Source organism: Somniosus microcephalus, chromosome 10, assembly GCF_052327205.1.
Source record: "Somniosus microcephalus isolate GS21.2 chromosome 10, FLI_Smic_1.0, whole genome shotgun sequence".
In the NCBI taxonomy this organism is placed as follows: Eukaryota; Metazoa; Chordata; class Chondrichthyes; order Squaliformes; family Somniosidae; genus Somniosus; species Somniosus microcephalus.
Genome location: NC_140996.1, coordinates 158,210,928 through 158,224,276, shown reverse-complemented (window position 1 = coordinate 158,224,276; position 13,349 = coordinate 158,210,928). Strand labels below are relative to the sequence as shown.

Below are 13,349 nucleotides of genomic sequence, written 5' to 3'. Positions count from 1 at the left end.
GAAAAGCTGACCAAAACTCATTGATGGATATACTGGGTCGTCAATAATGATGGGCAAAACTTTGATGTACAAACCAGCCCATTATTAGCACGGTACATCTGTTTGAGTGGCTCTTCAGTAGGTCACTGCTCAGATTTGTAGGACCGTGGCAAAAAAAATTGGGAGTAACTCTGCGTTAAATCATCAGGAAAGCTCCAAACAGGATCATTAAAATGCAATTGGCCCCAGTGGCAACTTTCACAGCACCAGGAGTCCAGTAGGTCAGAATGGGCATTAAAATAAGATATGGTGCCAGAAGCAATCCTTACACAATACTGCTGGAATAGCAAGTCGAGTTCAAGAGAGTTTATAGCATTAAGTCATTTTAATACACCCAATGGGATAATTAATATCAGGAAAATCCCGTAGCATGTCGTCCAATGGAAAGATTGTAACAATTTAAACAATTTTTGTAAGTGGAAAAAAATATCAACTGAATGCCAGACTAAATTACAGGATGTGGGAAAACAACTGGCGAAATATAATTATGTTCCTGTAAACACAAGATCTTCTGAATCTTTCTATAAACAAACAAAAAAAGATATGTATTCTGACAGGTCTCAAGGGGTTGTATTTTGAAAAAATAAAACAAAACGTAAACTTCTCATCAATTCCTTGGGCGTTTTGAGGTGAACAAACTTTGATGAGTTGCCTCATAATACTATCCATATGTACTTCCAATGGAATTAAATTACACTTTCTTGTGTGTTTCTGATTATTTACTTTATTTTTCATAAGGCTTGTGGGGATTCATGGGAACTAATGCATCATTGATATTCTGCTGTGTGATTTGCTTTAACCATGGGAATTGCTTTCACTCCACTTCTCTGTGTGTTTTTCATTTGCCGTTTGATAGCTCATGTGGGTATTTCCAAGTCTTGTGTTTCAGCTCCACGTTTTAATACACTTTTTTTTTGCTCTTATGTGATATAAATTAGTGGACTACAGTTATAAGGTGACCACAACACCCGCAATTCAACCCTCCCCCATAACTACTTAGCAGAAAACACAGATGTTGCTGTTGACTTCTCAATTTGAACTTGATCAAATCCAACTTCAAAATGAAGTGTAATGTGTAGGGCAGAGGTTCCCAAATTGGTGGGATGTGGGGGGTCGTGAGGAGGATAGGATGGGTTGGCCATCAAGGAGAACCACCGAGGCATCCTTGTATAACCAGAGGAATCGGTTCCTATGCACCAGAAGCAGTGGTCCAACTATCACTGTTAGAAATCAGCGGGAGTTCAAACATTTTGTGTGCTGTGCTGAGATCGCCCTATGCAAGGCTTTATCGGTGTATTCTTTTTCTTCGATTTTAAACTTAAATTTGCTCAGTTTCTTTAAAATGTAAAGAAATTCAGACTTTGGATTGCCAGTCTACCATATTGAGGCAGCGAGCTGGGGTGAGGCTGCATCAGCGGCAGCTCCAGGCACCCACCAGGTAAACCGTGTCTTTTCCCAAGATTATAGTTCGCTATCAGCCCAGATGATCCTTCACTGAATTGATATCTGCACTGATCTGCCATTTCAAATTAAAGTGTTCCAAATGCACCGGCGCCCCCTAGCTCTCGTGTGCTATATAACTGATGCGACTGTGACGTTTGGTGTTAAACAATTGTGAAGGAATGGAGTGTTTTTTAAAGCATAAAGTTGAGGATGTTGATCCTCAATAAGAATATGTAGAGTTGGAACAAAGAAAACTAGGAAATAAGATCCTTGCTAATTAAACTTTGGATTCGTATTCACTGGTTCTGACGAAAATCCGCGGCTCCAATGTGTTATTTGTGCTTATGTTCTTGCTCAGGATGGGATGAAACCAACAAACTGAAACACCACTTGGCGACCAAATGTCCTGCCCTCAAAGATAAGCCATGAGGTTTTTTTCAAATAAAAGCTCTTTCAACTAAAAAGACAGATGAAGGTAATCAAAGAAGTTCCATGGCTGTCTGGTGGTAAAGTTTTGGCAAGTATTTGTGAATGGAGTGTCACATGTTTTTGATCAACTTGTAATCACCACTTCACCACCATTTCCTTGACAAGCACTTCCTGGTTTTACTGGGCTATTTGGGTGACATACTTGACAGACTCAATGAACTTTGCAAGGTAAGATCTCTAACATTTTCATCATGCACAAAAAAGTACAGCTTTGCCAAAACCTTAAGCTATCAAGTAACGAATGTGTTGCAAAACAATGTAAGTATGTTCCTGACATTGTCTTCTGCTGTTATAAACTGTGAAATGTCAGTCCTGGAAGTTACAGATGCAATTTCTGGAACATTTGTCTCAGTTTTGCACAAAATTCAGCCAATATTTTCCTGAAAGAGTGTCAAATGAATTCCAGGATTTCGTCTGGGTTCGAAAACCATTTTAAGAGGATTTCTTGGCAAAGGACAAGAGAATTTGACTGGCGTTGCTGGTGACTTTTGAGCTATAATTTTAAAGCCAAGCCTCTTGATCAATTCTGGCTCTCAGTTCAAAAAGAGTTTACCGAGTTGTCCCACGAGCCATTTCCCAAAGTGTCCACTTTGCCTCAACGTATCTGTGTGAAGTGGGATTTGCCTCACTTACTTGCATCAAACACAAGTATGGAAGTTGCTTGCATGCAGAGACTGATTTGGGTTGAAACTGATTTGGGTTGAAACTCTCCGAAATCAAACCAAGATGCCACAATTTTTTGCGCCAGCTGCAAACGGGTGGCCCCTACTCACTGAGACAAAGGTGAGTTATTAAGCGTTCTTTAATGGTCCAAGTTTATTCAGTAGTATAGTAGTGCTACTGTGCTATTTATGTTGCTTTCTGTTATAAGTGATACGTTATGTGCCAGCCAAGAAAATAATTTCCTCTTGTTCTATACAAAAATACTGCTTCTTAGAAAGAGGGGCCACACATGGGATGTGAATCTTCGAAAGTGGGCTCAGCAAAAAAGGTTGGGGAACTCTGCTGTACAAGAAGAATAGATTGTTATAAGGGGTTCAAGGATTATTCATTATTAGACAAATATTGAGGTCATGTCTTCAGCCAATCACCTTCAGCTGCTTCGTCAATGATTTTCCCATTGATAAGGTCAGAAATGGGGCCGGCAGACCAAGCTTCAGTTTAATGTCTCATCTGAAATACAGCATCTCTGACAATGCAGCACTGCACTGAAGTGTCAGTCTAGATTATAAACTCAAGTCCTGAAGTGGGGCTTGAACCAACAATCTCTGATTCAAAGGCAAACGCAACATTACTGAGCCAAAGTGACACTTCATTAGAAGCTAATTGTGGAAGGAAGTTTCTGTAGATTGGCAGCTACTTATAAATATCCAGCTCTTGCACTTTGGGAAAGGCTAGGTGATCAATGTCAGTAGAAACAGCAGTAATTGATTGACTTTCTTTCTGTTTAAAGATGGTTTTACATCTGTAATAAAGTACAGTATAGCACTTTGAAGTGTGACAGATGCCTGATAGACACAAGACTTATATTATATTTGTTTTGATTATTCCTTTTCAATTTTTTCCCTCACTCCTCCTGAAGATAGCAACCCGTTTGAGGTATGGTCCCACAAGCAGCAGCAGCTCACCAATATCTTGTGCCGGCAGCAATTTCATTGCAAGTGACAATACAGCCAAGCCTAACCCTGTCCTCACCCAATGTACAGCTATGTGTACTTCCAGATCATACCACTGGAAAGCAGTCTGGAGCAAAACTCTTGGTTAAGTTTATTGGATGGTTCCATTCTTATCTATCTAATCATAGCCAGAGAATCACCTGCAATGGCTTCTCTTCCCACTCCCACATTGTTACCTCTGGTGTCCCCCGAGGATCAATCCTTGGCCCCCTCCTATTTCTCACCTACATGTTGCCCCTTGCGACATCATCCGAAAACACAGTGTCAGTTTCCACATGTACGCTGACAACACCCAGCTCTACCTCACCACCACTTGTTTCGACCCCTCCACGGTCTCTAAATTGTCAGATTGCTTGTCTGACATCCAGTACTGGATGAGCAGAAATTTCCTCCACCTAAATATTGGGAAGACCGAATCCATTGCCTTCAGTCCCCACCACAAACTCCATTCCCTAGCCAGCAGCTCCATCCCTCTCCCTAGCATCTGTCTGAGGCGGAACCATACTGTTTGCAACCTTGGTGTCATATTTGACCCTGAAATGAGCTTCCGACCACATATCCACGCCATCACTAAGGCCGTCTATTTCCACCTCCGTAACATCACCGACTCTGTCCCTGTCTCGGCTCATCTGCTGCTGAAACCCTCATCCATGCCTTTGTTACCTCTAGACTTGACTGAAAGCACTTCTGGCTGGCCTCCCACATTCTACCCTCCGTAAACTTGAGGTGATCCAAAATCTGCTGCCCGTGTCCTAACTCGCACCAAGTCCCGTTCACCCATCACCCCGTGGTCGCTGACCTACATTGGCTCCGGTTAAGCAACACCTCAATTTTAAAATTCTCATCCTTGTTTTCAAATCCCTCCATGGCCTTGCCCCTCCCTATCTCTGTAATCTCCTCCAGGCCCACAACCCTCCAAGATATCTGCGCTCCTCTAATTCTGGCCTCTTGAGCATCCCTGATTATAATCGCTCAACCATTGGTGGCCATGCCTTCAGCTGCCTAGGCCTTAAGCTCTGGAAATCCCTCCCTAAACCTCTCCAGCTCGCTACCTCTCTTTCCTCCTTTAAGACATTCCTTAAAACCTACCTCTTTGACCAAGCTTTTGGTCATCTGCCCTAATACCTGATGTGGCTCGGTGTCAAATTTTGTTTTATAACAGTCCTGTGAAGCACCTTGGGACACTTCACTATGATAAAGGTGCTATATAAATACAAGTTGTTGTTATTGTTATAGCCCCAGGTATGACAACAGTAGCACCTGCCCATGTAGTTTTTTTTCCTTACTCGCACCCACAGATAAACCAACAACGTCTGGCATAACTTTCCCTCTGGGGAGTCGCTGAGTACAAATAGAGCCAATTGGTGAAGGATCTCAACTTGGGTTTTCTGAGTACATTAAAATGCAAATATCTCAGAAAATGAAGAAACACTCAGGAGGAAAATGTTAACATGCTAAGAGCCTTTAAAAGACTCAATCTGGGTCCACTAAAGGCTCAGCAAGTCTATCCAGCAAATAACTGAGCCATGCAGGAAGATCTTAGGTTTAATCCGCAGTCCATGCTGAGTTAGCTTGTTTCAGCTGAGATGGCATTAGGGGTAATATAATTGCCTGTACGCTCTTGGCCTAGGGAGAGTAAAATTGGCCTGGATTCCCACAACTGACCACTACCCAACAATTCCTGCTGGGATTGCAGGTGTGTAGATGGCAGATGAAGAGAGGATCATGCTGTCAAAACAGCTTGCCGACACTCACGGTCAAGGCTCACTCATAAATAATGGACAATTGGGCAAGGTACCAGAGGACATTCAGCCTCTGTGAAATGATACCACAGCAAGAAGCCAGGAGAGAGGAGAATATGGCCAGGGAGAAAACTGGCAAAAAGAAAAGGATTCAATGTAATACTTAGGTTATCAATGTGTATGAACTATGCTGCCATTATTTACTTCTCAGCTCAGTGTTGAGGTCATAGGGTGGAGCATTTTTCAAAGTACTATTTTCATTCAAAGCATTGAAAAGTGGAGTCAGTGCATTTCCTGCCAGACTCCCAAACTGTCTGAAGAGGTGGGCACTGCTTTACAAAATGAGGGGGCTGGAATATGTCCAGAATTATGGCAGCCACTTATGATTCACAACTTTACTGCCCGACTCCATATTATAAACAGTGCTTAGAACACACTGAAAACTTAACTTTGGCTTCAGAATCTACTCCTAATAACTTAAAATCACTTCTCCACTAAAAAAAATTTTAATTGCCTAATAATTTGAATTAAGCGATGCAAATAACACAACAAAGTGTGAACTTAGGTCTAAAAAAAATCTGAATTGACAAATAATCTGAATGGAGGAACTTTGAATTAAGAGTGGACTGTATATTTTTTAAATATGTTAATCTAAACATAGCAGCTCGAGGAAAAATGATTTGCTGTGGGAATGCTGAACTTGGCAAATACTTCAAAAAGTTTAAAAGGTGGAGGACTGCGGCTTTAATTGCTGCACAAATCATTGTGAACAGGAAATGGACTCTAGCCCTCCCACCCTTTTCCTCTTCAATTCCGTGCCAAACGCACTTTTCTATACTTTGCATTTTTTTGCGCAAGACTAACCGTCTCTGCCTTAGAGGATGGGAACAAAGCCACCAAACCTGGTGGAAATATGGTTTGCACTGGACACAGAATTTCATGCTAACCAACTGCAAGTTATTTCTCAGTAAACCTGCAGAGATTATGGAATTGATTTTTGCATTGAGCGCACATTGGGCAGGCAGGGAGCGCTCTCTACCTGATGACATCAGTGGGAGGCCCTATCAATTTCAATAGTTGGGCCTCATTTAAGTAGAACAGGTGCTGCTTATAAGCAGCTCACCGTTTGGGAGGTCAGGACATCCGGGGAGACAGGCGCTCGTCATGGGTCTGCAGCAGTACCTTAAAGGGGAAGACGGGAAACATCGGAGGGCAGGCGCGATAAACTGAGCAGATTCTCCCAATCTACCATGATTGATGGATGCAGTATAAATTGGAGCAAAAATGAATCTAGTTTAAACTGTGAGGTGGTATAAATAGGTGCAACCATCGTTCCCTATAAGTTGCGCGGCCACGCAGCTCTCTGCTGGTCCCGCACAGCCTAGGACCGGCTTTTTCAATGTAAAGTTTTATGCGCAAAACTGTGATTGGGCCGCACAGCCCCTTAAAGGGGCTGCATCCCCCCCCAAAAAAATAAAGGGAACATTGGGTAGAATTCCATCAATTTTGGGTGCAAGTGGCCTTGGACTTCAAATCTCAGACAACGGCATCACGAGTGAGTGTTTTACTGGTTTCACTGACAGTAGGGCTTTCAACTCAACCACTTTTTTTACTGTCTTGCACCCATATTATTTTGTAACTCCCCCTTCCCCCTCAGCTCTCTTACCCAGTTGCCAACTCAATCATTTTTTCCTAAGTGCGAATGACCAGTAGCATCAATAACCGAGACCACTCCAAGTGAACCAATTGCTCACAGCAGTTTAATTTTTCTTCTGTAACTTTTAGTATGATGAAGATGCAATCAGGGCACTTACAATAAGCTGCTGCCTCTTTCTCACTCTCCCGGCAGCAGGAAACCTCGCTGCTTTGAAGTGAGTGACTCAGTCAGCCTTGGGATCGCTCCAGCAAGTTTTTTTTTTATTCAAAAAATTAATTACACTTGATTTATTCCTTGTTCCCACTGTCTGGTCACACTGTAGCTGCACTGTCACAACATTTACACTTCAGCAGGCTCCTGCATTTCATGAAGCCTGGCAGGTCTGCAACAGGCCCACGCTATGCAATTTCACAGTTGGATTGGAATGTGGAAGGTCATTCTCTCCAATAACAGCCATTTAAACCCAAAACACACCGTGGGAGAAGATTTCCTCAGGCCCCTGTATATTAGCAGCACTGTAACTGTAGAGGAGAAGGAACGTCAGGGAGATTTCAAACACAGAAAAGGCAACTATCTAAATAAGTTGAATTATTTTGTGAATTATGTCATTTTTAATGTGTTTATTATGTTAGAAACTTTATTTGTAGCATTATGCTTCTGGTTACTGGCAAAACACGTTAGCAAATGATACGATTTTTGAAAAATATTTTGAGTGAATTTGTTGCTTCTCACTGATGGTTTTATTGGAAGCGGTTTGCTGACTGCGGATTCTTGACTTTTAGTTTTTGTACACTCTTGGTATTTATTGGTACATTCCTTATCTGTCCAGTGGTGATTTGTTGCTGTTTTAGGAGTGTGAACTTTGAACTAATCAGATGCATGTGTGACGCAGAATTGTGCATGTGTGGCCAACTGTGAAGCCTGAAATCTGATGGTCACAGACAGAAGCGGACTCAAGGCTTTTATGTATAGATTAGTTTAAAAAAATGCAGTGTATGTCTTACAAAACCCAACAGTCATCTCAAAGTAAGGGTTTGAGAGCAGGAACACATTACTATTTCTATATGGTTGTGGTGCTTGAAGGTCAATCATCACAGCCCCAGGACATCGCTGCAGGAGTTCCTCAGGGCAGTGTCCTAGGCCCAACCATCTTCAGCTGCTTCATCAATGACCTTCCCTCCAACATAAGGTCAGAAATAGGGATGTTCGCTGATGACTGCACAGTGTTCAGCGCCATTCACAGCGCCTCAGATAAGGAAGCAGTCCATGCCCGCATGCAACAAGACCTGGACGATATTCAGGGTTGGGCTGATAAGTGGCAGGTAACATTCGTGCCACACAATGACTATCTCCAACAAGCAAGAGTCTAACCACTGCCCCTTGACATTCAACAGCTTCTTTGGCAGCACCTCCCAAACCCACAACCACTTCTACCAAAAGGACAAGGGCAGCAGGTGCATGGAAACACCACCATCTCCAAGTTCCCCTCCAAGTCACACACCATCCTGACTTAGAAGTATATCGTTGATCCTTCATCATCAATGGGTCAAAATCCTGGAGCTCCCTAATAACAGCACTGTGGGAGTACCTTCAACACATGGACTGCAGCGGTTCAAGAAGGCGGCTCCCCACCACCTTCTCAAGGGCAATTAGGGAAGGGTAATAAATGCTGGCCTTGCCAGTGACTGACCCCACTCAGTAAAGCCTTGAGGGGAAGTAGAGGAAGCCCTCTAAGCTGTTCAAAAACTTTCTTTGGTGGGGCCAGGAGCAGCTGGCGTGCCCCGGGCTGTACCCCGCTTCCCAGCCCCGACCTCCCACAACTTACCTTGGTGCCAGTGGGTAGCCTCCAGGCCCCGGAATTTTGACCTGCCCAAAGCCAGCCTTGCTCTGCCCATTTCGGGTGGGCAACTGGCTGATGGAATGCAAATGAGGCCTGGGAGTTAAAATAGCCCAGGCCTCAAAATGATGACACTCTCCAACTCACCCGAAATCCACAAAATCCCACCAATATCTCCCAAAAAATTAGTTGAGCAACATGATCTTTGACCTTCAACCTCTGCTTCCAACTTCCTGAGGTAAAGTGAAAAAGCCCACCAACCTCAGCAGTCACTGTAATACAAACCAATGCAAGTTAGTGGCCATGTTGTTGACTGATGTACAAAAGCATTGGTTATAGGTCACATAAAAGTATTACAAATCTGACACTTTAAAATATAGGGTAAGTTGCTAATATTTTGATAGACTCACCTCAACGTACAAAAGAGGAAATATTCCTATCTTATCTCCCAACATTCCTTCTGCCCAGTTGTCATCCACTCTCCTTATGACGGTCAAAATTTCATCCTGAAAGCAGAGAGGATGTCCATGTTAAAATGTCAGCTGAATCTCACAATAACTATAAAAGCAGTAGTGTAAATGAGGCTCAAGTATTGTGAAAATCCTGTTTCTTTTGATTCTTCAAAGACACTGTTTCTTCATATCGCTCACTTATCCAATAAGTATCACCTTTGACAGCATTATCTTTAGTTCTTCTTGATTTATAGTAATTCTTAACCTCACTATCTCTTCTGAGCCCCAATGAAACTCGCTTCCATTCCTAAAGCTGCCTCCAAAAGCGTGGTTTTATTTATTAAACCAGAAACTTATTTTCCTCTCCACAACTTTTAACTCTATAAAGCCCAAGCCGATCTAAGAGTTCAATGCTCTCCAAAAACCCATACACCTGTCTCTTTCTCCTGGCCAGGATACCAGAACACGCTTGTCATTTGATAGGTGGTCCCTTCCACACCATAAGTCTCCGGCCATTCTGTTGCAACCTTTCTTGTTTTTCTCTATATTATCAGTAGTACTCTTGTCGATGCTCGTGCGTGCTTTCCTCTTGTTGTTCTTTAGCTACAAATAGCCATCCTGTACACACTTCCTTTTTCCTGCACACACTTCCTTTTTCCTGCATCCTCACTATGTTGAAATCTGGACTCATCGCTACTCAACTCTACCTCATTCTTTCCTGGGACTTTAGAACTGTGGAACTCTGTACCTCCCTGTGTCATTCTTTCCTTATCTTTAGGCTCTTAAACCAATGTCACCTAAACACTACTTCCTTATTTACCTTACGTCTTTTAAACCTTGCTGGTGTCCTGCACTGAGGGCCTTGGCTTTTCAGTAACATGTCACAACTTTCACACAGTATTAGAGTGGTGTTGCATATGCCCTGCAATGTAAGTAGGGTGGATTGCACAGCACCATGAGCCAATGAGATCACAAAGCAGCTTCATCCTTAAATTTCCAGATAATAAGGTGATGATCAGCTTCATCCTTAAATTTCTAGATATACAAAAATATGCTTGAGGGTTAGTAATTAATGGCTAATTCAATGCAGACAGATTTAGATAAGTTAGGCGGATTAGCCAATGTGTGACAGATGTAATTGCATGTGGACAAGTGCACACCTAGAGTTTCCTTGGGGTTAGGAAACTACACGCACGTTGATACCATGCAGGGATACCTATTTGAGGTAACAGCTCAAGAAAGAGACCTGGGTTTGATAGCTGATCACTAGTTAAAGGTGCACAAGCAGTGTGAGGTGGTTATAGAGAAAGCTAATAGCGTTTTAGTTGTATTGCTACAAGCTTTGAGTACAAAACAATGGGTTTGATTTTAACTCAGGAGGTGTTCAGGATGGGCAGGGTGCAGGGCAGGAGGGAGCTCAGCGTGAGACCCAGGCCTTTTAAACTCCTGAGCCTGGTTTAAACATTCCAGCACTGTTTCCCACCTGAAACTGCTGGGAGTAACGTCAGGACTAGTGGGCGGGAGCCTGAGCACGCCGGGGATGCAAGGGAATGGCATGAAGTTGGCGCTGGGGAGAGAGTTTCGTTGAGGAAGAAAAAATGCTGGGACTGGGGAGGTCCAAGAACACTTTTTGCTGGGTTGGGGGGAGTACTCCTGCTCACAAGGATTCCACAGAGAAGTAATTTTAAAAAAATTAGCTTGTCCTCTTTTGGCCACTCTATGAACTCCCACCATGGTAGAGCTTTTGGTGTTGGCCCTGTGCAGGCCTCCCGAATCTGTGATTAAATTGGCGTTGTGGCACTAATAACACCATCAGACTGTGACTTTTCCATATAAAGTATGTTCCCACCTGCCTGGGGTGGGTGGGCCTCCGGAGTCTGTTCTGAGATAAATTATGATGGTGGGGGTGGAAATGTATCAGGAGCACGGTGCAGACCTGCCATATTTACCCCCTCGCCCACAACATTCCCGCTGGGGGAGGGGGTGGATGGGGTTAAAATTGACCCCATTGTGTCTAGTTTTGATCCCCACACATGGTAAAAGATATTACAGCGCAGGGGAAGGTGCAGAACAAGATGACCAGGACGATACCAATCTTACAGCTCTGACGCAAGAGAAGAGATTCGGAGAGTTAGCGTATTCACTTTGGAGAGTGGATATGATTGAGGCTTTAGAATGATGAAGCAATTAGATGCAATGTAGTTAGATAAGTTTTTGAAGTAGGTGGTAGACTAAAGCTCATGCCTATAAAATTCATAGGTAAAGAATTAAGTTAGATGCCAAGAGGTATTTCTTTTTGTAAAAAAACCATCACCCTCTGGAACAAAATGCCCAGATACGTTATCTGGAGAGACTAGAGAAGCTGGGATTGTTCTCCTTAGAGCAAATAGGTTAATGGGAGATTTATTGGTGTTCAAAATTATGAGGGGTTTTGATAGAGTAGGTAGGGAAAAACTGTTTCCACTGGCAGGAGGGTCGGTAACCAGGGACACAGATTTAAGATAATTGCAAAAAAGCCAGGAGGGAGAGAAGATTTTTTTTAAAACTCAGTGAGTTATGATGATCTGGAATACAATCGTAACTTTCAAAAGGAATTGGATCTCTACTTAAAAAGGAAAAAAATGCAGGGCTATGGGGAAAGAGCAGCGGAGTGGGACTAATTGGTAGCTCTTTCAGAGAGGCAGCACAGGCACGATGGGCCGGATGGCCTCCTTCTGTGTTGTATGATTCTATGATTCTACATGTTAATAAGGTGTCAGTACAATCTTTTGAGTGGAATTTTAACAAGTTCATGAGAGGAGTACATTTACAGTTACGGGGGTCGGCTGCTAATTAGTTGTAATTTATGATGTCCATGTGCTCCTGTTGTCTCCTCGAACTCGCTTGATTGCCTTAGGGAGTCAGAGAGGAATTTCCCTGAATTAGCTGCAGTTTATGTTTTCACTTTCTTTGCTCTCCACTATGGTTAGAAAATGTACTTGGTTACAGTGTTAATGAATGAGGTGAGCCTGATGGTCTTTTCTTGCCGTTCTTTTCCAATGGAGGAAATCATTTGCATTCTAAGTTCCCTTGACAAGACCGCACACCTCGCTCTAGATAGACCTTTAATGTTGAGTTGATAAATGCAGAGTGCTGGGCCAGCTATCTTGGTTGGTTGGTCCTGAAAGGAACCTTTGGTTGACATGTTCAATGCTTTCATGTTTCTCAGACTGGGAGGCCGCTTTCGGGCGTTCGGTCGTGTTCTTGATGACATTAGCTGACAAGTTCTCAGTGAACTAGCACACACAGGGAGAGACCATGTGTAGATTGTCATCAGCTCCTCATCACATCGATGGCATCTATCCAGAATTTCTCAAGAACCAGGGCCTAAATGGATGGATGTGGCTGGCCAAACTCGCCTCCTCTTTCCACGGATGCTGCCTGACCTGCTGAGTGTTTCCAGCATTTTCTGTTGTTACTTCGCCTCCAACATCCTTGATGCTGGGATAATCCTAGAAGTTTGGCACCATTCCAAAGCCATTGCCATCCTAAAGCTAGGAAAACCAGCCAACGATCCCAAAAGCTACCACCCCATCGCCCTGCTGTCTACGGTCTACAAGGTGGTCAAATGGCTCATCCTTAACTGGATAAAACCGGCTTTAGAAGCCACCCTCTCAAACGAGCAAGTGGGCTTCTGAGAGGGAAGAAGCTACTCTGACCAGGTCCTTCCACTCAATACCAACACTGAGGCAGGGTTCCAGAAGCAGCTGAAGACTGAAGCTGCCTTCATAGACTTGTCATCGGCATACAACACTGACTGGCGCGAAGGCCTGCTACTGACGCTTTTAATAATCATCCAATGCTGCAAGACCCTCAGGCTTATCAACATCCTAACGAGCAACCATAAGTTTCTCATCTACCTTAGTGACAAGACCAGCCGAACACAGACGCTCAAAGCAGTCTGCCACAGGGGTCAGTGCACGCACCGGCCTTTTTCAACATCTATACGGCCTGCACCAAATCCTGGAAGTTTGC

At 43.4% G+C, this 13,349-nt stretch overlaps 1 protein-coding gene across 1 annotated transcript in view; it reads right to left on the bottom strand.

Annotated features, from left to right (window-relative positions):
* The window catches only part of LOC147111791 (E3 ubiquitin-protein ligase SH3RF3-like), a 442,366-nt gene that overhangs the window by 115,560 nt on the left and 313,457 nt on the right, over positions 1-13,349 (bottom strand). Inside the window, exon 3 of the mRNA XM_085999027.1 lies at positions 9,294-9,389. Within this exon, the coding sequence (XP_085855153.1) occupies positions 9,294-9,389 (96 nt within the window). The remainder of the gene's footprint in view (positions 1-9,293; positions 9,390-13,349) is intronic.